Here is a 27510-nt window from a genome sequence, read left to right as displayed (position 1 = left end):
TGTTTTTAAAATTTATATTTATACACATAGACATTAGTTTATACGATTACATTTATCTCATAGCATGTGAGACCTTTAACAAGAAGTTTAATGATAGTAAATGCTAATGAAGTAACCGTATCCATTTATTATATAGTGTGTAATTTTATAATTTTGGAGTTATTATTAACAAAGTTTCAAGTTGCATGGTTAATGTATATTAATTAATTAGTTACCATTACTATGTTTTTAAAAGGTTTTGAACCATTGACATACGCGCAAGCGTTTATTCAAAAAGTGAAATGTCAAACGTAAGTAAAGCCTTCATCTTTTGCCAGCGAGTAATATCTGACAAATAGTGACTACCTTTTATGGGATTTTCTTAGTTTCAATTCATTCACTAAGAGGCTCCCAATGGTTACCATTCACCCACCAAATATTAGTCTTTATCAGTGCTACATCAGCAAAAAATACTTCAAGGACTAATCCCCCAAAATGCACCTAATGGACTCATCTACCAAAGACTAGTATTGGATCCACCAATTATTTAATTCTACCAATTTATCCAAACTTTACACTTTTAACCCTCTAAAATTTATGACAAACTAAAACATACCCAAGTAAAAAACATTTCATTAAAAATAAAAACATTACACAATTTATTTATAAAAACACATTACAATACTTCAAATAAAGAAAACACATATTAAAATAAAAACATTAACAATAGTTTATTATAAAACACACACATTAAGCTGGGAGGCGCCATACATGCTCCGTAAGATCATGACAAAGAGCATGATGCACAGTGCGATCTCGAAGCTCCTTGTCGGTACGTTGGTGAAGTGCAATTCTTTCCTCGAACGTATGCTCCGGTAAGACGATTGGATCAATGTCGTCTCCATCCTCGAGTGAGCTTATGGCGTACCCCGCGTCTTCAACCTTCATGTTATGCAATATAACACATGCGTACATTGTTCGAGTGATCCGATTCACTCCTTTTGATCTTGCTGGTTGGGTTAGAATGTGCCATGATTTTTGAAGCTCTCCAAAGGCACGCTCGACATCCTTCCGGGCACTTTCTTGAAACTTTTTAAATTTCTTTCGCTTCTCATCTTAGGGGTATGAATACGCCTTTACAAAAGTTGACCATTCGGGATAAATGTCGTCTGCAAGATAGTAACCCTTTTTGTAGTGGGTGCCATTAACAGTGAACGAGCTATCAGGTGCACGATCTTCAATGATTTCCCTAAATAAAGGCGACTGGTTCAGAACATTTATATCGTTGTTCGAACCAGCTGTGTTGAAAAAAGCATGCCAGATCCACCTATCGTATGAAGCTACTGCTTCAAGCATGATGGTTGGATGACCGTGATCACCACGCGTAAACTGACCTTACCATGCCTTGGGGCAGTTCTTTCAAGGCCAGTGCATGCAATCAATGCTTCCAAGCATGCCTGAGAAGCCATGAAGCTCTTCATGTCGAGCGTACAAGCGTTGTATGTCCTCCGGTGTTGGTCTACGCAAGTATTCATCCCTGTAAAGTTCAAACACACACTTACAATAATAGTCTAGATAACACCTTGCTGTTTCTTCACCCATATGTAGATACTCGTCAAGCGAGTCGGGATTGTAGCCATACGCCAATTGACGTATGGCGCATACACACTTTTGGATGGTACTGAAACCAGGCTTTCCTCGGGCATCAAGCTGCTTGTCTTGCATTCTTTTAAAATGCAAAGGCACAGGACCTGGATTGCGAGATGGGTATGATATTATGTCGTTGACAATGCGCATGAACATAGGTCTAGACATACGAAATCGTCGCCTAAAGCTCTTCAACGAATACTTTGGGTTTTCGTTAAAGTAAGCTGCCATTAGGCGCCCGTCAGCACTATATCGATCTCTTTCGACGACGCTACGGGGTATGTATGGTCTTGATGATTCACCTTGTTCAAGCAAATCAACACATTCGGCCATGATACCAAAAAGCTCTTCATCATCGTCTCTAGTAGGAAACAAATCGGGTCTCGTGTACGTTGATAAACTTGAATGAAACTGGTTGTTTTGGTATAATATAGCTGAATATATGCAAGAGTGGTGTCAAATGGTGGTTCACTTGAAATGTATATATAGCCATTTTGAAAAACTAGCCGTTAAGGACTAAAGTTGTCACTTTTTTGAACCTGTTTTGAACTATATAGCCGTTTAGGGGCTAATCTTGCCAAACTGTGAAACTTATTTTTGTCTCCTTCCCTTTTGAAATCCAACCGTTACATTAAAAAAAAAGCAACAAAAAAGACTAGTCCCTGGAGGAACGAACGAGGCGGACGAGCGTGCCGGACGAGCAAGGAACGAGTCCCACTCAACGGCGTGGACTCGTCCCTGCAAGTCGAACGAGGCCAGGGACGAACCACTGGCTACCCTCTAATAAAAATCATTGTAATCACATACTTTTTTTTTCAATTACTGTACAATAATAACAATATCTTTCATATCAAATAATACAAGTCTTTGAAGAACTGTACAACTTTTTTATTTTGAACTCTTAGCGAAAGGAAAAAAGAAAATTTATTTGATATCCTCGGTAAATAAAGAGTTTTCCAACTATATATTCAAGAATCAAGATATCCCCTTTCTAAAAAAAATAATAAAAAAATAAAAAATATTCAAATATCCGGTTAAGACAACGTATGCTAGATCGGCTATCGAATCGCGACACAAAATTTCTAGCATAATTCTCTTAAAAAAATAATAATAACACACACTATATATCCAAATAATTGAATTTGTTTAGTTTTCAAAACAAAAATGGAAATAAATGCATGACATAAACCAAGAAACAAAGTAGATGCAAAATCCAAATTCGACCAGTAAAGTATTTTTTTTTATAGAACAGCTAAGATTTTATTAATCATGTGCTTCGGCAACTAAAGGATAAGTACAATTACAATAGAAAAGAAGGACTCATTGCCCATAAAGGCCACGAGAGACTAGTTTTTCTATCACGACTAGACAACCAACAATAAGAGATAAAGACAATAGATTGGAACACGTCGTTACACGAGTCATTACTATCCCGTTGAATAACCTGATTCCTGTGTTTCCAAAGGGACTACTACCACACGAAACAAATGGCTTCTAAGGTTCTTTTAAATCGAGAGGGGTATTGTGAAGCATTGATCCACTCTAACATCAACTTTGGGCTAGTTATGGGCATATCAATGTGTATCCATTGGCTTTTAAAAATGTTGTGCAAGCTTCTTGTAAATAATACAATTCGAGAAGAGATGATCAATGGACTCAACATAATGATGGCATAATGCACATGAGATATTAGCAATCTCCAAGCCTTTGCGGCTGAGATTCAAGCGTGATGGGAGGCGATCACGTAAAAGCTGCCACATAAATACGTTCACTTTTTTAGGAACCAACGAGTTCCACATAAAGTATTTAACAAACACTTACCGAATCAAAACTTTTAGCCAATAAAATATGTACTTTTTGAAATATGTCAGCTTCCAGTTAAGATTTCGTAGAAAAATACCCTTTATTTAAGCTCGTAAATGATTAGTTATAATAGCGGGGTATTTACCCAGTGTTGCGGTGATGACGGTGATGGCGATGTGGAGCTGCCAGTGACTAGTGGTGGTGGCTGTGGCAGCGACAATGAGTAATTTAGGTAATTGATGTATAAAGAGTATTGTATATATTTTAAGAGTTAAGAGATCAATGATGTAATAGGTGAGAGCAATGTGTTATAAACCGGTATTTTGGCCGTATCAGTGTGGTCATTTTTTCCGGTATTACCGAAAATACCGGCGGTTACGGCTAATTTATCTTTTTTTTATTAAAAATAAATATACAAAACTTGCTACAACTTAACGAAAATAGTCAAAATACAATTACAATAATTCACTCAAATATAATACCAAATACGTATGTTACAATGAAATATAAGTATTAAAGTTCACAAATAACAAAAAATAACATTAAAGTATCATAAAAATATTTTTTAATAAAATTAAAATGAAATGAAAATACTGAAAATATCAAAACGGTAAACAAAAATTAATGAACGATATTGAATAGTAAAAATACCGGACAAAATACCGGGATAGTTGTACTGCAATACCCTCGGGTACCAATATTACCGGTAATATTCAGTATAAACCGCTATATAAAACATTGGGTGAGAATTATATATTAGTCATTTCACGTATTTTAAAAGTGTTACTTTTTATCATGAAGTTTATATTATTATTATATAAAAGTTTAGAGATACTAGCATTGTACCCGCGCAATGCGGCGGCGGTGACGGCGATGGTGGTTTAGTGGTGTCGGTGACAATGATGGGTGGTGATCGATGACATCGACAATTGGTGTCGAGTGACCTAACCGTGTAAGTTAATACAATGGTGAAAGTGATATTTTAGAAGGTAAGGATTTAAAATGTAAATTAATTCATTAAGGGTAATTTTGGTAATATCTAATAACCCTTTCCTGAAGGGTTGTTTATTAAGGGCAATCTAGTAATTTCCCATTTAACTATTTTCTAACTCTTTCTTAAAATAGAAGGGTTAATAATCATTATAAAGGAGTAGTAGGTATATGTATCATAAGTCTACGTCTATTTTTGTGTCTATTTTGAATGGATGGTAGCAAACTGCAAAAGGAAAGACAACATGGGAAGCTCTTTCTAAATTACGTGATATTGAGGGAATGAACCACCTGTGGTGGTCCAAAGCAACACAACCTCCTGATATGTCTTTTCATTTCTACTTTGTTTCCCTTTTATTTATTTTTCTATTCTTGCTCTTAATTACGTATAATTTTGTATTATTGTTTCAATCTCTTGTTTTGTTTTTACAATTATTATTTAACATTTCTAAAAACAAACTCAAAAGTTGTCACATATGATAAGGTAACTTACTTAGGGTGGACGGAGCGCGGTGAGGAGCGAGTAGGTACCGGACCGGTACCGGTTTGAACACCGCCCCGTCCAACCGGTACCGGTAGGGTTGATAGCGAAATGGGGAGCGTGGTGCCGGTTTGGATTCGAACGTTCCACATAAAAAAAGAAGAAGTTAAATCACAGGGATCCACATCCAATGTTCACCTCTTCTTCTTTTTCTCTTATTCTTCTTTCTTTTTTTTTCCTCTTCTACACTACATTCTGTTCTTGAAAAAAAAAATCTCAATCATTTTCTTTCCTTTCTTTTTTGCTTAACTATCACACATATAAAACCATGGCAAACATGAACCTAAGGGATATTAAGATGGTGATGCAAGCCCACATGGTCAGCCACGACAAACAACGATCTCAAGTGAACACCGTCATTCATAGTGTATCTGATGAGAAGGCGGCTTTCCAAGCGGAGATCAACCGAAATGAATCTCGGAGTCAAAACACAACTGAAGCTGAGTATCTTGTATATCTTCGGCAGAAGATCGACTGGTTGAACCAAATTATTTTTCAGCTTACCGCTGCGTCTTCCACTTTCACAACCACGCTTGACAACGCGTTATTCTCGCAAGGCAATGTCGGTGGTGGTCAACATGTAGATTATCATACTGACCCGGAGGAGGAGTACGCATCTCCTCAACCCGATGACGCTACCGGGTCTACTGAACCCTATTGATACATACATCGTAACGACGACGACAGTACTGTGGACTCAGACTATTCCGAGTATTAGGTTTATGTATTGTGTTTAATAATTTTAGTAATATTATGTAATGTAATGTTTAGTACTGCTTTTACTAAGTTTAATAATATTTTGTTTTAAATTACTTTTAAATTAAAATTAAAATTTATATTTGAATAAAAATAAATAGAAAATAAATTAAATATAAAATGGTGGGGAGGGGCTGGGAGGGGTGGAGAAGCACTCCTAGCATTTGGGGTGCGGGCAAAAACGAAGAGAAAAAGCGGGGAGGGGTGGTGAGACCTCCCCGAGGACTGTAAACGAACCAAACGAACACGAACGAGACCTTGTTCATGTTCGTTCGTTTAACTTAACGAACGGTTCATGAACAGATTAACGAACAAAATGACTTGTTCATGTTTGTTCGTTTGTGTTCATGAATAGTTGTAAATTAACTATTGTTCACGAACAAAATATGGGTTAACTAGATTCAATATTTATATGAAGTTAATTTTCATATGTTTCTTTATTTAGTTTTCGTATTGATTAGGTTGTTGTACTGGTTATAAGGATTTTGTTGCCTTCACAATGATTATAATGTTTAATATAAACATTGAACCTTGGCAGTGCAATCTACTCAAGGGGAAATACTAAACCACAAAACTTAATTCGTGAAAAAAAAATTCATACATTAGTTTATTAACGCACTACTTCTTCAACTTTTTGTATTATTTGAATCGTTTTATATTTAATTTTTACGTATTTTAATTTTATTCGGTATCTATTTAATATACTTGAATTCCAATTTTTAAAGTTTTGATTAATATATTTTGAGACTACCCGTCCATTGGACGAGTCTGAGCACTAGTATATTTAATATATGTAGTAAAGTAATCATAGAAAGATGATAAAAACTTTATCAAACCAACTCTTATTTATCATGTGATGCACGCTATGTGTTATATATATATATATATATAGGGTAACACTCCGGTGAGAACACTTTTAAAATAAGAACGGTGAGAACACTTAAAAACATCATTTTGATTCATTAAAAGTCCATAAAACTAACATAGTGCATAACTAATTATCATTATTTAAGTGTTTAACAACACATTGATCCTTCAAAATCGAAAAAATCACGTATTTTGTTTTGTGCATCCATCTTGGATGCATATTATCAAAATGATGCATCCAACAAAAAACGTGATTTTTTCGATTTTGACGTATCTATGTGTTGTTAAACAATTAAATAATGATAATTAGTTATGCAGTATTTCAGTTTTATGGACTTTTAATGCATCAAAATGTAGTTTTTAAGTGTTCTCATTTGTTCTCATTTTAAGTTGGTTCTCATTTGATTGTCACCCTATATGTATATATATACTAGGTCTTTTACCCGCACGATGTGCGGTTATTTAAAAATATAATTAAATTAAATGTTGGTAAAGTTTACATTATAGATGTCAATAATTATTAATAAATCGCAATTGTTTCAATCATTAAAACATAGAGTGCCATTAATATTGATTAAAATTATAATTAGCAACATATATAAACTTAATTATTCATATTTGAAGTTCTAATAATCAAATTTTGTCATAGTTACTCAATACAAACACATGTAAATATAAATAAATCCTTGTAACAAATTAAGTAACTGAAACAAATTTTGTAAAAATATAAGAAGATTTGCCAATTTTGTAAAAATTAACAATTTGAACTAATAAAAAATGTAGAAAACATAATCGGATTGTAACTGATGTGCGAAATCTAGCTTTAAATTTATAACACGATTTACCGAAAAATACTGATAACTACACACTCACAGGCAGTGTACCTGATCGTATGCAGTATAGTGAAAAATGGTAAGCCGAGATCGTTCGCAAGGACTTAAACAAGCATTTGTAAAAACGTTTAATGATTCAAGTAAAATGGGGGGTTTTTGTGGCCGAGTTGCCACGATGCAAGTAGTTGGTTGAAAATTAGTAATCCCAAAGGATTAATCGAAAAAGAGATTGTAGTTTAAAACAAGAATTTAAAGGTCACCCATCTTGATTTCGCTCAACAGAATGTTAGGATTGCACTTTTGATGAAGTTCAAATTCAATTTAGTGATTTAATAACCGAGACTCAAATCTATTGTCAACCCCGTACCCGTCAAGTTAACAACTTATTTTATTCTCTTGTAATAACTAGTTTCATTATCAAGACCGGTACCCCGAAATGCCTTTTTATAACTTCCCTAGTTAAACAATGGTTTTGGTCATTTTAGATAACAATTTTGCCTATCGATTGTACCCAACCGTCAACCCGTTAATTCTTATCAAATATTGATTACCCTCTACCGTACCCATCATAGAACCAATTGCTTCTAACTAAGCAATCAAAATAACTTATACCCAAATCCTAGTCGTCACTAAGCAATGAGCACAAATCATCCGCAATCAATAATTGAATAACAAAGGATTAATAGATTAAGTTCATGACAAAACGTTAAATCAAATCACTTGAATTAATAAATATTGTGTAATCCCTACATAATGTCTCACTCCATCAAGATGGATGAAAAGGCGATTAGCCACTCATATTAAAATACGAATAACAAATCAAATAGAAAGAATTCATCGTTACCGAATACAAAGGATTGAAAATCGAATAACAAAATGATTCCGAACGAGTCTTTGATCCTCCACAATGATGAAAAATAAGATAAACCCTAGGAAAAGCTCTTAAAATCGTCTGAAAAGTGAAAGATAGGTTTTTTGGAATGTTTATTGCAGCTATTTATATGCTGACTAAATTCAGCAGATTCGGCATGACACTGCGTCGCAGTCCCAAACTGTGTCGCAGTGTCTTCTTTGACTTTCCTTGACTTTGACTTTCTTTGACTGGTCTTCTGTCGTATATACACAAACTGCGTCGCAGTTTGCCTATGCTGCGAAGCAGTTTTAACCTCGACATGGAATACTGCGTCGCAGTGTCCTGTTGACTTGTGGTGACCATTTTGACCAGCTTTGACTTTCTTCGATTCTTTACCTACGAGCCACGTGAAACATCCGTAAACACCCATTTTGCTCCAGAAACTTAGTTTTCTGCAAAATATCGCTTAGGTACCTGTTTTCCACATGAAACACTAACAAATACTATAAACGCACCAAATGTATACGAAAATGACTCGTAATCCTCGCTAATCAACACTTTAAGCTATGGGAAATGGGCATAAAATACGACATATCAGTAACCCAAGATCAAAAGAAACAAATTGCATGTAATCCGATCTTAATTTTGCAAAAACATAATATACAATGAAGTAAGAAAACAAAAATAATACAAATTATTACCATAAAAATTTGACATTCATTTTGTTAGCATTATATCCATTTGTAATTGATAAAGCCCAAGATCTAAAGTAACAAAAAGTTAAACAGATATTAATTTTGAAAAACAAAATATATGATGAAGTAAAAAAAAATAACAATTATTACCATAAAGATCCGTCATTCATTTTATTATTTAACATTGTATCCATTTGAAATTGATGAAACTCAAACAGAAAGTTAAACGATCCTAATTTTGAATAAAATGAAGTAATGAAAAAAATATATATTATTACTGTGAAGATTCATCATTTAGTTTATTTAACATTGCGTTCATATGTGAGTGATAGAACATAAGATTAAATACGTTAGCTAAAAAGTATGAGAAAAATCAAACTAATAGTCGAAAAGAATGACGAAATATTGCTAAAGGTTGATCCGATGATTTATCAAGTTTATGCAGATAAAAAGAAGTGCACATTTAAATAGATTGATGATAAAAATTTGACAAAGTGACATCGACATCATTCATGGTAAAATTAAGGATAAATTTTGTATGTTGTATTTCCCATCTCGTCAAAGCTAAAAAAAAAGTATGAATAATAATAAATATATACATCAAAAAGCAATTCATAAAAACTTATGGATTTAATTATAATGCATTGTAAATGAAGAGAATGAACATTCATGTGACTTTTTGGGTAAATGAATATATGGGATATATATATATATATGAATATATCTACATCTATTTTATATGATTCATATTAATATTTATATTGATATAATTAGATAAGCATGTAAACAAAATATTTGCCAAAGAAAAAGAATATCCCATGCTAATTAATATCTTGAGTTTTTTATTTTATTTAAAATGTTTTCTATATATATCTATATCTATAAGAAGAACATAATTAAATTATTGGCAAAAATTTATAAAAATGTCACATATGATTAAAGCTTATGTGGCAATGTCATAAGATAGTTTGAATTTTTAGAGGCTTTAGAATCGTTCGGATTCCTACTGTTTTAATAATTATACAAGGATTTTTACCCCGCACGATGCGCGGCTCTTGAATTATATTTTCAAAACTTTTAGTATTAAATCAATAAAATCTCTACTAAGCAACGCTTAGATAAAAAATTATATAAAATAATTGAAAATATTTAAAAATCAAATATTCAGAATTTTCTTAATAGTCAAATTCACTGCATAAATGAGTGGACAAACAAAATATTAGAATACATACAAACAATTAGCAACAACAATTTTGTGAAATAAACTTGTTATATTGATTTAATATAAAACACATATTGATATAGACGTTTCTATATGTTAGTAATTAACAAACTTATATATTGAAAAAAAGGTGCTAGCAATTATTTATTTGAAAACAAATTAAAAATTGATTATTTTATTCATAATATGTTATGATTTTATTTTATATATTGTAATAAAAAAGGAATGTAGTATATATTAAATGGGAAAAATTCATAAAGATGACACATAGGAAATATCTTATGTGACAAAATCTAAAGATAGCTTTAAGTTGAGTTGGATGACTTTAAAAAGTTAGGATAACTATTGTTTTATTAGATATATATATATGTATATATATATAATGTGTTATGAGTTACCCGTATTAGTTAGTGTAAAATTATAAATCTTGGTTAATGATTATTAGGTATTTCATTGATGAGAAGTAGTTGACTGGTTGGTTTGTTTTGGTAGCCTATGAACCAGCAAATATAGATTATTGTAACTTAGGATTAACACAAAGACTAATTATTATTTTTACTTGGAGTTGCTAAAACTCAAAGTGGAAAAGAAGAGATGGTATATCAGATTTTATTTTCGTCTTCACAAGATTGGTTGAAAGTTGGTTAAGTTGGTTGACAAAGTGTTTTTGTCCCAACTTAGGTTATAAAGTAAGCTATTAATGATGTATATAGTTTTGAAGTTTTCTTGATATTTTCTTGTAGAATTACTTTAGTGTCCTTAAATGGACAACTTTTCGTTTTAAATAATGTAAGTCTATATATTACACCTTGGTATGTATGTAAAGACAACCAAATCACGTTTTTCCCAAGACATGCTCGGCTAAATTTCAACTGATCATTTTTATATATATAAATTTGGTTCATAGTTTATTGGTGACTTAACCAAACACAATAAAGAAAGTATACAGCTGCACGAGGTACAAGTAACATGGCATGATCCTCAATAAAAACCAGATTTCTTACTACTTTGTTGTTAATAAACTTATAATATACAGAGTTATTCATCGTTGCCATTCCCTTCGTATCACATAAACCTATCTAAACAATTTGGCTTCAAGTTCAGATTGAAAAAGCTTGTGATTTTTGTAAATCAAAATACAATGCAACTACAAATACGCACGCACATATATTTGTTAGAGTGTTAGACTTAATTTCACCAAAGAATTTATCAATTATAAATTTATAATCCACTAGTATGAGTTGGTAATGTCATTGTTTTTTCCATCATTGTTGTCTTTTGTTGGTAACTATTATAGTTTTATGCCATCTTTAAAGGACATTTTGCATTGTTGGTTACTTTCATCTCTTTTTATATTTTGTGAAATGAGATGGAAAAAACATTTGTAGTGTGTGAAATGACAATATTACACTGCTTATTTTAAATAATAAATACAAACATATTGAGATATATTCTAAAAAAGACATACAATCAACAAAAACAATAACACAAGTAAATCCTATTAAAAACGGAATACAGAGGCTAATCCGCAAATAAAAGAAACTACTTAAAAATAGAATAGAAAATGAGTAACAAACATAGATCAATCTAAACAAAGTATATCATTGGTAGTGTATCCTAAACAAACAGAAAAAAATATAGAGATATATCATTGGTATATCACGCGCATATATACTGATATACATATACACCACACGTGCCTAAGAAGTAGTCACAAGAAAGAAAGAAAGACAGTTATACTTTATTTCTTTTGGTCATTGCAAAAATCTCTCCCTAAACCCACTCCCATCTCCCTCTCCCTCTCCTGCCCGCAATCTTCTGTCGTCGTCGGTGAAATATAACGCTCACTCATTTCCCTTTCTCAAATTCAGTTACACCTATAATTTCACCCATACACTCACACACTTATTTTATAACTTTCTCCCTCTCTCTCTCTCTTTCATCGCACTCTTTATAAAATATTATAATTTGTCAATTTCTAATTTTGATCTGAGTTAATAATAAAGTTAGGGTTTAGAATATGCGATTGAGGTATAATGGTGGCTAATATGTCTTCCACGGCGGTTACACCTAATAATAACAACACTAAGTTAACATCACGAGCTCCGTCACCGGCGAGAATTAAACGAGCGCCGTTGTTACCTTCTGAAGCTGATAATAATGGACCTTCCCTGCCACGTAGACCGAAATCTAAGGATGTAAGTTCAAGGTACTTATCTTCTTCTTCTTCTTCAACGACGACGATGACCTCCACGTCATCGTCGTCGTCTTCGTTTTCTTCTAATACGACTTCGTCTACGAATTCATTGTGTACACCGCACCGGAGGTTTCCGTCGCCGTTGGTTTCGTCGACGAATCTGATGACGCCGAAAACGACAACGACGGTTAGTAAGAGAGCGATGTCGACGGAACGACGGCGGCCTGCAACTCCGATGTCGAATACAGCGAAGATGCTTAATTCGATGCCGGCGAGGAGTTTGTCGGTTTCGTTTCAAGGTGAGTCGTTTGCGGTTCCGATTAGTAAGGCGTCGAAACCGCCGTCTATTGCCAGTAATGGATCGAGATGTGGTACGCCTGAGAGGAGAGCTGTTACGCCAGTTAGGAAATTAGGGAATGCGAGTGGAAATGTGAATACGAGTCAGAAGACGATTGATCAGCAACGATGGCCGGGGAGGTCACGGCCGGGGGGTTTTATGACTAGGAGTGTTGATTTTAGTAATGAGAATTTGAAATTGAGTGGATCTGGAACTGCTACTGCTCTTAAGGCGTTACAGAAGTCTATGATCAGTGAGACAAAGTTGAGACCTAGTAAACCGGATGTTTTAGAGGTTAATAGAAGTGTTGAGAGGGCTGTTAGTGATTGTGATAATTCTGATAGAGGTGTGTCGGATGCCGAGAGTGTTTCCTCTGGAAGTAGTATCCGAGGTGCCACTCCTCGTGCTATTGTGGTGCCAGCTAGATTTAGGCAAGAAACTGTGAATCGGCTGAGAAAGGTACAGCCGGAGCCAGTTTCACCTCCACTGCCAAGAAACAACAAGCTATTTTCTGGGAATAGGTATCTGAAAGATGGTCCGGTGCAATCGCCACGGGGATTGTCACCCTCTCCGGTTAGAGGAGCTGTTAGACCAGCTTCTCCAATCAAGAGTGGGCTGATGTCTGCTGCTTCGTCTCCATCAAGGGGTATGGCTAGTCCAACAAGAACACGGAGTGGAACAGGGTTGAATAGTAGTTTGGGCAACGAAAGCACGTCTTCGATTCTCAGCTTTGCTGCTGAAACTAGGAGAAGGAAGGCAGGAGATAATGCGATTGTTGATGCACATGCTTTGAGGTTGCTACACAACAAATATCTGCAATGGCGGTTTGCAAATGCGAGAGCCGATGCTGCCATGCAGGTCCAGAGAGCGACTGCTCAGGTAATGTCTGTTCAAAATCTCCGGTTTTGGTTCTGCATATTGAAAGCTACTGGTCTTCGTGCTTACATTCTTTGTCATAACTATCTTGATAGGTACCTTTATGAGTGACAGAGCACACACTTATTAAATTGACCAATTAATATGCTATTTTTATTGTACTTATTTTCCAAATTAATTGCTGCTGTTTGTTTGTAATCTACTTGTTCAGCGTTAACATGGGAAACAGGTAGTAGTTCTGATTAAGAAACCTAAATGTGTGTACTAGTGATAAAATTGATACGAGCGTATGGATACTGGAGCCAGTAAGCTGGTGATATACTGAGGGATTAGCATATCGCTTCAATTTGTTTAATACTAATACAAGTGCATGATATAGAATTAGCCTTTTGTTGTCTAGTACTTAGCTTGTTCTACAACCAATCAGAACTTTCTAATATATGGAATATCTACGAGAATATTAAAACTTGTGATATTATAGAGTTCCAAATTTCGCATTGTAATGGTACCAACAGTATTTCTACTTATTTTCTTTATAATCTATCCTGCTTCATTGACCTGGGCAGTCGAATTACTTTATCTAGCTTGCTTTATAATTATATAGACAACCATGAAAATGTTTATATTGTTGTACACTATAGTCTATATATATATATATATTTTCCCGAGTAATTTTGAGTTGGTGCTTCTTATATGTGTACTGTAGCTGAATAGCTAGCTTAGTCTTGGTTTTTTGTCGTGTTTCCCATATTATTGTCATGTTGTGTTTAATATCTAATGAGTTTACTTGCTTGTGATCCAAGTCTTCTACTGTCGAATGCAGATTAAAGTGGGCATATTATATTCCATAGTTCATATAAGATTACCTTCCACATTAGTCGTTTAATTAGTTAACTAGTACATATAAGACCCTGCCACTAAGTGGAATCATAATCTATTTCTTTTTTATGTGTTGCAGTAGGCTTCCTTTGTAAGCATCTGTTACCTGTGTAAAATGCCTGACAGCTGTGTTGGTAGTCTGGAATGAAAGATCTAGATGTTGCTTGTTACGATATCATTAAGTAGTTATCTGGATCTCTTGTCCTAAACCAGGCTTATGATTATATGTATGAAGCTGATGGTTAATACCTTTACTTTCAAGCTAATTCAGTTAATATTTCGATTCCAGTTTTTGCTCTGTTAGCCCAACGAGTATATAAATTGCTTTATATACTACGGCTACAAGCAATCCATTATGATTTATTTATTTCTGTCAAATCAACTATGTCTTGGCGTCTTCAGTGCATATAAGCGGTGAACACTGACAAATGACATAAGACTTGATAACACTACATGTGGAGTTTTATTAGATTGTCATGTCCAATAAATCATCTGAGTTCAAACATCTTAAGGAAAAAGTCAGAATATGTTGCATTTCTAAGTGTATTTTTCTTATTTATGTGCATTTTTTTCGACTAACGTTACCCTCTCTTCCAGAAAAGTCTATATAATTCATGGGTGACTACGTCAAAAATGCGCCAGTCTGTCATATCCAAACAAGTTGAGATTCAACACCTGAGGCAGAGCTTGAAGTTGCACTCTGTCCTCAAGAATCAGGTAAGAATGTGTATTATTTCTATACTTTCATTTTTGTTATTGGTATAGATATCACTTCTTGAAACATTTCATACACTATTAGGAATGTGATCGGTCTGTTGCATATTTAGATGGTTTCTTCTTATTCTACATTTGTATGTAGTTTTGCATACTCCTGGTAAAATTGAGAATACATAAGAGATATGTGCTTTTAATTTATGTTGCAAGCTGTTCTGATTTATCTAAGCAACTTGAGTGTTTCAGTTTACTTATTTGTGATTCTGTTAGGGTAATGCTCGACTTCATGTATTTTGTTCTGCTGTTCGGTTAATCATCAAATATTGGTTTAAGTTTTACACTTGTGATTATATATGTTTAAAAATTGCAGATACCATATTTGAAGGTGTGGGATCAAGCTGAGAGGGATCATGTAGTTTCTTTGTCTGGGACTATTGTCTCTCTGGAGTCTAGCACTCTCCGTCTTCCCCTTGTTGATGGTGCAAAGGTAATTTTTGGTTTTCTTGCTTTTACTAAGATATAATAGTGTCTGAGGATCCATGCTCTGGCTTTAAGAGCTTTGAACGACTGTTGATAACGTTTTCACTTTTACAGGCGGATGCCCAAAGCTTAAGAGATGCTATATGTTCGGCGGTTGATGTGATGCACGCCATTTCATCCTCAATATGGTCTCTTGCAACAAAGGTTTGTTGAAGCTCTTTGAACCCCCTTTATTCTTTCTAGTAACTGTCTGAAACTTTGGATATTTTGCCTGTTAATTATGACATTGTTGCCACATTTTCTCAACATTATCTCAGAAGTAAACTGTATCTCAAATAAACTGTTCAGCCATTTCCCATTTATGAAGCTAGAGAAGCGTAACATTGCTTTCATAGGTTCATGTGACACATAACGAATTATTACGATGTGATAGAGTAGGAAATATAACATTGTTTTCCCGTGACAGTAGAGTCATATCCTGTAACATATTATTCAAGTTGTCCACCAACATGTTCACCCTAAAGAGCAGATACTATTTTTGGGGTTAGATAAAAACATCACTATGCTATTTCAGTGAATTATATTATTTATTATGGATATTGTTAATATCTTTTTATTACAATATCTGAATCTGAAAGGTAATAGTCCAAAGTATCGGAGGCAACACACCTTGTAGCTTTATCCTGAATGGTATATGAGAGGAGAATAGATATTACTTGCCTCACAATGAGAGTGGTATGTCATGTCGTCTTTATATCTTTTGGATATAAGGGGAGATGGATGAACAATGTAGTTGCTTTTGCAAGTGGAAAGTTGTCAAGAGAGGAAGCAAGATGTGGTTGATGAATTAGTTTTTTGTAGTTACTTTGTACGGTGGAAAGGCTACATCTGATTGAGAACAACCTTGTAGGATAGTATGGTTGAAAATGATAAGTTTTTTGACAATTTTGGTCATCTTACATTCTTACTGACTTATTGTAGATATGCTACACTGAAAGTTTAGGATTGATGTGGTTTGTTTTATTTTTTGATTGCTTAGTATTATACCTAGTACAACAATTCTAAGTTAAGGCACACATTTGGAAATGCTAGATGTCATGGTAATACAGGACCTGATGCCTGAAGTAGGATTCAGTATGTGATGCTTTTCATGTTTGAAGTATGTTTGCTTGCATTTTCAATGACTGTTAAGACTGTTGAGCATTGACGGGATGAGTCTGCCTGTAGAGTGAAGATATCAACTGTTGGTGGTAATCTAGCTCAATCTTTTAGCATCTTACCAGTCACGACTTTCCCATATGGTAGGCTTAAGGACACGTTATAGCATGGTTTGCACACAAACAAAGCCTCATGATTCCCAATGTCCATACAATTGTCCTCTTTCATGTTGGAGGCTCCCCACTTATTCACCACATGATATTGTAGTTAAGCTTAGATCTCCCTTGTTAAAATATGAAAGGTCACAAAATTTGGTTTTGTTTAGTTGCACTTAGGAGGTAATGACTAAGCAAGTGTATTACGTCATACCTGACGAGGTAACATCAAATTCGAGAAAAATTTCAGTATCTCTTTAAATGAGATATTCAAGCCTACTGGGTAGTGGGTACTGGCTTATATATCATTGCTTGGAAACTTCGGCATGTGTTCTATACTTCTATGATTACAACAAACCACTTATATCAATTTTTAACATGCTCCCCATGTAGACTTTGTATTTTTTAACCCTTAAGTCAATGGAGTCATAGACAAGTCAATAAATTGCTTCCTACAAGTAATGTATCTATATATTTATGTCATAAATGTGAGAGTGGATGTGGGTATTTGTCCAGGTATTTCTTTACAAAAAACCTTTAAATCAAGTTCACATGAAATTGAATAAGAATATTTAAAAGCTCTATAAAGGCTATACAGAATTTGAATTCAGTGTCAAGCCTTTGCATGCTGTCTGGATTTTAACGATTCCGACTCCTTTCAGATGTCCTTACCATGTTGTCCTTTTATGCCGGTGTCACCACTCATTCCGAACTTTATTGTCTTGTTGCCATTCTTGAATCTTCTTTCTATACTGCAAAAGTTCATGTCCCATTCATTTGCTGCAAGCATGGGTAAAAGCTATTCTTATTCTAGCATAATTTATGATGCATTTATCGCCATTCATTATGAACTTTATCACTTTGTTTCCATCCTTGAAACTTCTTTCTATATTGCAAAAATTCTTTACGCACCCGTTTACAGCAAATAATGGGTAAAGGCTTTGATTGTTCTATCTGAAAATTCGGCGGGTTAATCACTTGATTCTCTTGTTATAAGTCAATTTTGGTCTCTTATTTTCATAGTTTTGTCCTGGTTTGCTTCTCTTTTTTTACAGCCTTCTATTTTTTACTGTGTATATCATATAATCTTTAACCAATGCATTTTCACAGGTGGAGCATGTAAATGCATTGGCATCTGGACTTGCAAGCACAACAACAAATGAACGTTCTAAGCTTGATCATTGCAAGGATCTGTTGTCGATACTGACCAGCATGGAGGTATGGAAATTCATTTCTTTGCTGGAAAGTTTATGTAAGAAAGATTGAACTTAGTTTTCAGCTTAAGTAAGTCCGAATTGATAGCTTCAAACCCACTTAATATTTTCGGTTTTTAACTTCCAACTCTTTAACAATGACAAAACTACTAACATGTTATCTGTGCTATTTATAACTTGGAGGATCTTTGGGCTGGTAGGTCTTATCCAATCACATGTTACAATATACTCCTGTATTGATTCTTTATTATTACTGGTGAATGATATTACGATATTCTTATGCTTCAAAAATGTTTAAAAGAACTCGTGGTTAACTTTTCTTAAAAAATTATATAGTCTCTTTTGATGACATTTATCATGTGTCGAATTTCGGTAATACACGGTTGAGTTAAGCTCTGCTTAAATGAACCGTTTTTCCTGAATTATTTACTGCTAATAGTTTCCATTTTATGTCATCAAGTCTTTTACATTTTATAGTGAGTATCTATTAAATCTATTCGATTTGGGATTTCTTTTTTTTTTTCCAACCTTCTAAAACGATATTTGATGCTTGACCTGTTCAAAAGTCCACCTCATGACTTTCTTTTTTGTATATATGGATTTTAGTTTAGAATGTAGAACATATTATTTCCTTCTCCTATGCAGTGTGTTATATAGCAAAATAGATAAAAGTTATCATGGAAAATCTGGGACTTTCACCTGTCACCTGCACACTTGAGCAAAATGATTTGCCAATTACATTACTAGACCAGTATGACCATATCAAACCATCCGCAAAAAAAAGTAATTGTTTGAGAAATCCAAAAGGGTTCTAAATAGAATTTATTAAAACACTCGCCAAGTTATCATATGGGATGTGGCTTTTTATTGCAAACCACTGCACTTAAAGTTTTGCAGCTATTGAAGTGGGTAATGACTTAACCCGGATAGCTGATAATGTATGCTGAAAGCATGCAAACTGGGTTTGTTTTTTTTTTTATCATCTTCTTATTCAAAGCTGAGAGCCTATATATTTCAACTGACGCTCTTTAGTCTACACCTGTTTTCCTTCTTATTATCTATGCTTTAGAAAATGTATTCACATGAGTTTGAATGAAACCAGGTGCAGTACTGCAGCCTGAGGACGCACATATTACAACTGCAACGCCTGCCTCCAAGCCCCTTAACGGAACTGTAAAGTTGATGTTCCTCTCTCATTAACTGCTTACTGAAAAATTGCTAACTCTATACTGGAAATTCCTACTTGCCCCTTTGCAATGGTGCTGACTGAATATTTGGAGAGTATCAAATGGTTGATCTTTTCATGGGCGTTTGTGGGAGATTGCGTAATTTTACGTGTTCATGATGTGTGGAATGCAGCTGCGTGATGTCCTGTATATGCATAGAGTAGGAAATCATAAGGTTGTATCTCACCTTTTGTTACGTATTCCAATGGTTTCTTGGTAGTATAGAAGATATATGTACATATGAACTCGGGCAATGAAATTTTTATTTTACTTTTGCAAAAGTTTCTTCTCATCACTGTCTCCTCCATTCTGTTTTTTTTTTCCACGGTTACGTCGTATTTTAAATCCACGGCTGCTCATACAATTTTGTTATGGAAACCAACGTTTGGACAAAAGAGAGTTATATGTTTCAAGTTATTACGAGGAGTGGGTGTTTGGATTATTACCATTCCTAAGTGAAGTGAACAACAATTATTGTTGATCAAGATTTACTTATCAGTATACAGTTGCATCTTGATTCGATGCGACTCTTTGTACCTGAGCCCGTTTTATCACCTAGCAGGACTTAAATTGGCCGGTAATGTTGCCAAAGCATATCATTATGTGAAACTACCAAGGAATTTAGCTGATGGTGGTCTGCAAGAAAGACACATGCTTTATCCATGGGCTCAGTATGTATGGGAGTCTTATGGATGGAGAATTAAGTACATACCGTATACATGTTTTCTCAATTTGGATAAATACTAGGTCAGTTTAATTTATGAACATAAATGAACCGATGAAAGAAAATGAATATTATGAACAAATAATTGAACATAAATGAGCCAATGAAACCTAAGTTCATCTTCGTTTAATCCAACGAATGAATTTTTGTGTTCATGTTCATTCATTTAACTAAATGAACGAATACAAACAACTTTCCATCGAACGGTTTATGAAGTGTTCATTGAAAATTTAGTTTGTTTATAGCACTAGGTAGAGCTGATTCCTGAGTTGCTATCCAGATAAAAATCCATCGATCAAATCTTGGTGTGGGGTTTTTTTTTTTTCTTTTTTTTTGGTTATTCGGTTTGTATTATTTAAAATCTAATCTAAGCGCTATTTGTTTTTTTTAAGCCGTAGTATTTACTACTCGTACTATTTATTTGATGGTACTACTTTAGTGGTTTTGTATTGGGCTTAACGCTTAAACAGTAGATTGACATCTATTATTTAGGTTCTACACGTAGTATTAGTATACTATACTAATCTTTCATCACCTTAAATGACTTCTTCTTGAGCGTTTTGTTGTTGTCTTTGTGTTTTTTATATAGGGGCAAAGGTGCAGTCGGCAAAAAACATCGACTCTTTTCTTTGGCTTGTATCGGCTTTTTGGCAACCTTATACCCTTTGTATCGACAAGCATCGACACATTCCATCGGCTATATAAAATCGGAAACATTTGTAAAAATGGTACTCGGATGATCCGGGGTGTATCTTGGTGAGGTAAACCTTCGAGTTGGCAGTCATGGCGTCTTCGACTTCCGAATTCTCGACCCCAAGTTTTGAGCCCAAGTATCATTTTTTATATAAAACGGTCACTTTTTTCATTTTTCCAGCAACCTTTAATTTTTCCGGCATTGGCATTTTGGCACTACACCATCACTTTTGGCTCGATTTTGGCAAGATTTTACTACAATTTGGTAAAAAAAACGTGGCATGCTCCCATTGGTTAAAATTTAGCCAAAATGAAACCAAAGAACCAAATATCGACTCTACACCGTTGCCCCTTATATTCTTCGGATAGTTTTTATTTCTTCAATCAACTTCTATGTTCTATAATTCTATACTTTATTATTTTAGATTTATTGTTGGTTTGATGATGAAATAATGGACAAAATTGGTAAATTATATTGAAAAAATATCCAAAAGTTGAATGATTTATAAAAAAAAATAGAAATTCATAAAAGAAAATTTAAAAATTTATTAAACAATTTAAAGTCATAACAAAATTCAGATTTCCAAAAAGACATTGGCCCCTAGTTAATCTTTTTCGAAAAATCGTACACCATCACATATCATATGATGAGACTATTTGTACAATTTCTAGTTATAATCTTTGTGTCAAATATATCTTTTGTCGATAGATCAAATTTCAGCTTTCATCGTCCTTATCCTTTGATTGTTAAACTTGGATAAGAAACTAAACGTTCTCATAATTGATCAATTTGACAAATGAAGACGCTTACAAAATACAGTAAATAAAGAAGTCATCGAAAGATAGTGCCAAAAATATAATGAAGCATTTCTTTACAATAGTTAAATTTCCTTCTCAAATCCACGTCTTTTTTCCACTACGTACAAAAGAAACCCCACATTCACTCATATTCTCTAAAGATCTCCTTAAATTTAACTTTTAATTCGAAGTAATCTTCATATCTATCCATCCTCCTTTACAGAAAAACATGAGCTGCAATGGCTGTCGTGTTTTACGTAAGCGTTGCAGCAAAACATGCGTCTTAAGAACTTGTTTAGAATGGATCGAATCACCAGAAGCCAAAGGCCATGCTACTCTCTTTGTTTCCAAGTTCTTTGGCCGCAGCGATCTCATCAGTTTCATATCCTCGGTCCCCTCTCAAAAACGCAACGGTATATATGTTTATATTTATTATCCTAGTTATTTGTCACTATCAGGGTCGTCTCAGTTTTTTAAATCTCCGAACTAAATATGTCACGTTATAATTAATTTAGTTACTTTGTTAATATCATAGATGACTCTATGACACGTGTATAAGTATTGAAAATAAATGTTTATATATAAAAATGTTTGATTTTCATTCATGATTACTTCACTATATATCTATTATAGTTAGTAAATCCTAAAAGGCTGATATATATTAGATTTTATCTTAGTACTACTAATCAATATTTACCCGAGCATAATATATATGATAACTTTTATTTCTTTTGTTACTATTTTTATAATCTCTAACACGGTGTCCTTTTTTGTGCATTTGATTGAAACTATATATGACAGCCTTGTTTCAATCACTATTGTTTGAAGCCGTTGGTAGAACAGTGAATCCGGTAAATGGAGCCATAGGACTCCTTTCCACCGGCAACTGGCACTTGTGTCAGGCCGGGGTAAGGACGGTGTTAGCAGGGGGCACCCCCGTTGCTATCATGAACATGTCTCGTACTCCAGGAAGTTCCGGGGTCTTTCAAGCTGCTTGCACAGAAATGACGATCGGGAAGGAGCCAAAACTATTAAACCTACTTGTATAACAAGTTAATTATAAATAATGAGTTTAAGTACTTAGAATAAAATCATCTATAGATAGAAGATTTGGCGTTTCTATCGATCTAGGTGATTACCTTTTTGAAGTTGAAAATTTCCTTATTATTATACTAGTGACAATAATTAACCTAAACTTTAAAGTTTTGTAAAATATTGTGCTCCTTTTCGCTGGAATTTTTATGGTGAAATGTGGGAGTTTTCCGGATTGAGAGAATAATGAAAACGGCATCTTGTCGATTTATGTGTACTTCCGTACTACTTTTGGAACTATTAATAAATTTTTGTGATAACCTTTATATTCATTTTAGAGGTTTAGATGCTATTATATATTTAATTAAATTATATATATTAAATTTCAAAATTTAGATGTGTGATAATATGATAATAAAGTATAAATATTTTAGCATGTAGTCTCCGTGGTCACTTTATGTTGTTATATTATAAGTTTGGCTAAAAACTGATAATTAATTAGTTTATAGTTTCAAAGGAAATCATACATATATACAACTATCGACCGTTGGTCAATTGATTTTAGGCGCATGCATTATAGTGTTATAGACTTATAGCTAGATACGAGATATGGAAATCAAATAGGGCCCAATTGATAGTTATCTGGTACGTACCTGACTTGTGTTAAAGATCCATGCTCAAAATTTTAAATAAAGCATCCTTTTGTTTAGGTGTATTTTTCAAGAAAACAAAAAAAAATTATTTACATTTATATGAAAAGAAACTTGACATACTCAATTAATGGAGTGAGTGACCAATTGATATCTTGAGATATTTTATCTGGTTTGAGTTTGAATTTCTATAATTGCATAGGATGGATTATTAATAAGTTTTCAAAAACTCTGAAAAATTGATATAGTTTAAAATAGAAATCTGATAATTTATCGTTCTTAAAAATAGATACCCTTGACATAATATGTTACGAAGGTTGGGGCCCGCACGTTGGGGCGGTTAAACGGTTATGATAATACAAAATGGTGGTGGAGGAATCGATATGCGTATGTAAATAGAAAGAAGAGAAATAAGTGATTGTGTTAGATATTGTGTTTAGAGATATAGAATTAGAGGTAATGTGTGAATTAGGGGCAATATAGGGATATTGAAAAGATTACTGAATTTCCTAAAATAGAGAGTCCAATATGTTTTATAAAGGAATTATAGATAAAAAAAATAAAGTAACCAACAACTTCTTTTTATTTTGTCATGCGTACAAATTTTGCTTAAATTAATATCTCCATTTAGGTTAAACACGATTTAGAAATCCATTATGGAAAGTCAGCCTTTCTCTTTTGTTGTAAACCTTTTATTGTTTATCTTGCCGAGATCATATATTAATAAAAATGTTATGTTGTTAAAAGAAAGCCATTATCATTCTATTTGTTCAAGTTTGTATCTTTGAGGTGTTTGTTTGTATAATATAATTAGTTGCATCTAATTTATAAGTCTTTAAGTTTAACTCATTTTAGGTTTATAAATCCTCAGAAATGGTCTTTAAAAATTCTCATTTGTATACCGTACCAATATAGCTATTATAACATAATAACCAATTATGCATTTCAGCATTTTTCATTTGTTCTATTTATAAAGTTTATGATATAAAGAAATTGATTTGTAAATCTGATGATTCATTCCAAACAATGACTACGTACATATACATGTAAAAAGGATAAATAGTAGGAGAAATTTATGCTATACAACAAACTCTAATTGATTAAGTATAACAATTCAAATTTAAATAAATACAACAAATATTGTGATGGCGGGATATTACTTAACACTAATTTCACGATTAAGTATCTTAAATCCAAGAATTATAAGACAGAAAGAATTGTTCGATAACCAAAAAAAATTAAAGAACGAGAGGAGTGAGTGGGAAGGTATGGAGGTGATGTTTGTGAATAATGTCATGCGGCTCCGTGTTTTCGCGGCTCTTATTGCTTTCAACTTTATTATTTTTCCCTTTTTTTTTATTTATTTAATCATGGTATCTGGAACCTTTTCTTTTCGTACCTTTCATCTTCTTTCGGGATGTTTCTTTTCTTTTTCTGATTTTGTGAAAAAATAATATATATTTTTATTTTTTAGTTACTCATTGAATTTCTTGTTAATAAATTTTATCATTGATGTTTATACTTGCTTTCAAAACTATCATATTAATCTCATGTATCTATAAATAAATGAATACACACAAGCACACAACAAATCGTTGATTAACAATGTGACGTGTTATACACTAAATAGATTGTACACATTTTTAAATGTTTATTTTATACCTACTGTACATACATATTTTCCTGTTTTTTTTTTATAAACGAACCACTATAACAAACTTCTAAAGATGTTACTAATATTAAAAGCAAAGTATGCAACTTAAGAATTTTCTCCAATATGTCTAATTCAAGAGTTCAAAAGATTGTGTTATTGCTATATTATTAATTTTCATTGTGAGTGCATACACAAAGGAAATTGCGTACTTACTTATAGGTAAAAATGTTATGTAACTTCAACAACCGATACAATTCTTGTATTTAGTTACAATCGTACATAAATGTTAGTATTTTAAATATTTTTACAAACTCAAACAAGTTAAGGCAAGATAAAGTAGTTTTTAATGGATGCATAAAATGTAAGAATTTGTGGTTATTAGGTTATAGATCATACATACAATGCAGTGACGTAATTCAAAAGAAAATTACTGTATTTACGTTTCAAAGCAACCCATTGATATGTTGGGAAAAAGATTCCTTTTAATAGTTTATCTACTGGAAATTGGTGGAATACGGAGAATGAAATATGAGGCTATTAGGCACTTAAGTTGGGTGAAAAAGCTCCTTACATATCTTTTTTTAGACCATAAAAATCATAGGGACTAAACATTTATTCAAAATATTAAAATATTAGTATGTGAAGAGTTTTTCACTCAAGTTAAATGCATAACAGCCTCATACTCATTTTTCTCATACTATAATCCGCTTCTTTTTATATTCAAACGTTCAATGAGAATCTGATTCTTTTTCATTTATATATGAATTGGGCCAACTCATACAAAATTTTGACACAGCCCATTTACTATATTTAACCAGCAATTGAATTACAGCCTTACAGGTTCATAACATTCGTACAGTATATAAAGGGTCCGTCTAGAGTTGGGCTTTGAGTGATGGGCTCTGCCTTGCTAAATCCATTCTGCAGGACTTCTTAAATTTAAAATTAAAGTTATAGGTAGGGGTGTAAGAAATAAACCGGAAAACCGAAAAACCGGTCCGAACCGTGTGATCCGAAACCGAAAAAACCGAAACCGGAAGTAACCAAAAACCAAAAAAACCGAAAACATAAAAACCAAAGTGTAACGGTTCGGTTACGGTTTTCAATATTCATTACCCGCGGTTAACCGAACCGAACCGAATTTTGATATATACCTACATATAATCATATATATGTATATTTACACATATATGTGTTCCATAAATACATCATTTACATATCTCTTTAGCTAAATTTTTGTATTTGTTGTCTAAGATATTAACAATTTTACTAATTTTCTTTCACAATCTATAATTAATTTTGAATATTATAAGTAATTTTCTTATATATATATACTTTTTTTAAGAAAAGTTGTTAACTTTGTTTAAGATATTTATCAAAAACATTAGTAATATCATATAAAAGACATTTTAAGTAGTAAATCATGATACTCTTAGATAGAAACTTGCATTGTATAAATAAAACGTTAGAAAAAAGTAATTCACAATTAGATAAAATGTATATTTATTTACAAAACAAAATATTAATGTAGTTAAATAACTATTATATATATAAAAAAAATTAATTAATGCAATGTAAATTGACTATTGTAAATTAAACTTAAACTTTATATTAACATAACTTTAATAAATGGTTAACCGAAAATAAAACCAAAATTAACCGACTTTTTCGGGTAACCGAACTTAACGGTTCAAAATTTCTAACTAACCGAACCGAACCGAAATACGAAAAACGGTTCGAAATTTATAGCTAACCGAACCGAACCGTTTACAGCCCTAGTTATAGGTTTATAGGGAATTAGATTGACTTATTAATACTATAAAGATGTCCGTGAAATGCAAGGGTGAGCTAGTGGTGGTGGAGGTGTGGTGGTGGCGACGACAAAAGGTGTGCGCTATTGATGTAATTGAGGATAATGTAGTTATTTTAGAAGTTAAATGATAAATGTTGTATATTAATCATTAAAGGAATTTTTGGTATATCATGTGTTTTAGTTATTAGAGATGTTGATATATTAAAGACATTTTGAACATTTTAAAATCAAGACTTACCATAAATAGAAGACCCGAAATGTTTTATAATATAGTAAAGACGAGCATAGTGCTCGTGCGTTGCGGCGACTAAAAGTTGAGGATAATATAAAAGGGAGGCGGTGGAGAAGGAAGGCGGCGACGGAGGGTGATAGAAAGTCGATGAGAGTGATGATTAGACCGAATGGAGAAAAAGATGTTATATAAAGGTTTTATGTAGAGATATTTTGAAAAGAAAAAAATATGCTTAATCTCTTAACCCAAATCTCTTTATAAGAGATTATAGATATATATAGTCATATAGATATAACTATTAAATTCCATTAATAATTATCACAATCTACTCCAAGTAATATCTTTAAGGCTACTCCTATCCGAATCGAGATGCACTGATTGGAAAAAGACTTTTTTTTGACCTGACTTTCTCTATTAGCTTTGACTGCGATAAGTAATAAGCCATCAGCCAAATACATTTGCAAATACAATTTGAAATTACTATAAATAAAT

General features: G+C 33.1%; 3 protein-coding genes across 3 annotated transcripts; 2 read left to right on the top strand and 1 right to left on the bottom strand.

Moving 5' to 3' along the window:
- Window positions 1-729: 729 nt before the first annotated feature.
- LOC122588221 lies at window positions 730-1959 on the bottom strand. Its single transcript, XM_043760346.1, has 4 exons — window positions 1560-1959; window positions 1374-1516; window positions 1120-1242; window positions 730-921 (listed from the first exon to the last, which is right to left on the bottom strand). The coding sequence occupies exons 1-4, from the start codon at window positions 1957-1959 to the stop codon at window positions 730-732; spliced, it is 858 nt and encodes a 285-aa protein (XP_043616281.1).
- A 9945-nt stretch (window positions 1960-11904) lies between these two features.
- LOC122589663 (QWRF motif-containing protein 2-like) lies at window positions 11905-19703 on the top strand. Its single transcript, XM_043761980.1, has 6 exons — window positions 11905-13599; window positions 15073-15192; window positions 15560-15676; window positions 15784-15873; window positions 18093-18200; window positions 19299-19703. The coding sequence occupies exons 1-6, from the start codon at window positions 12223-12225 to the stop codon at window positions 19371-19373; spliced, it is 1887 nt and encodes a 628-aa protein (XP_043617915.1). The 5' UTR covers window positions 11905-12222; the 3' UTR covers window positions 19374-19703.
- A 2155-nt stretch (window positions 19704-21858) lies between these two features.
- On the top strand, window positions 21859-22961 carry LOC122590245 (LOB domain-containing protein 39-like). Its single transcript, XM_043762575.1, has 2 exons — window positions 21859-22050; window positions 22439-22961. Exons 1-2 carry the CDS (start codon window positions 21867-21869, stop codon window positions 22684-22686), a joined length of 432 nt encoding a protein of 143 aa, XP_043618510.1. The 5' UTR covers window positions 21859-21866; the 3' UTR covers window positions 22687-22961.
- The last annotated feature ends 4549 nt before the right edge of the window (window positions 22962-27510 follow it).

Source organism: Erigeron canadensis, chromosome 2, assembly GCF_010389155.1.
Source record: "Erigeron canadensis isolate Cc75 chromosome 2, C_canadensis_v1, whole genome shotgun sequence".
Classification (NCBI taxonomy): domain Eukaryota; kingdom Viridiplantae; phylum Streptophyta; class Magnoliopsida; order Asterales; family Asteraceae; genus Erigeron; species Erigeron canadensis.
The sequence above is the reverse complement of the archived record's forward strand: the minus strand, read 5'-3'. Positions and strand labels throughout refer to the sequence as shown.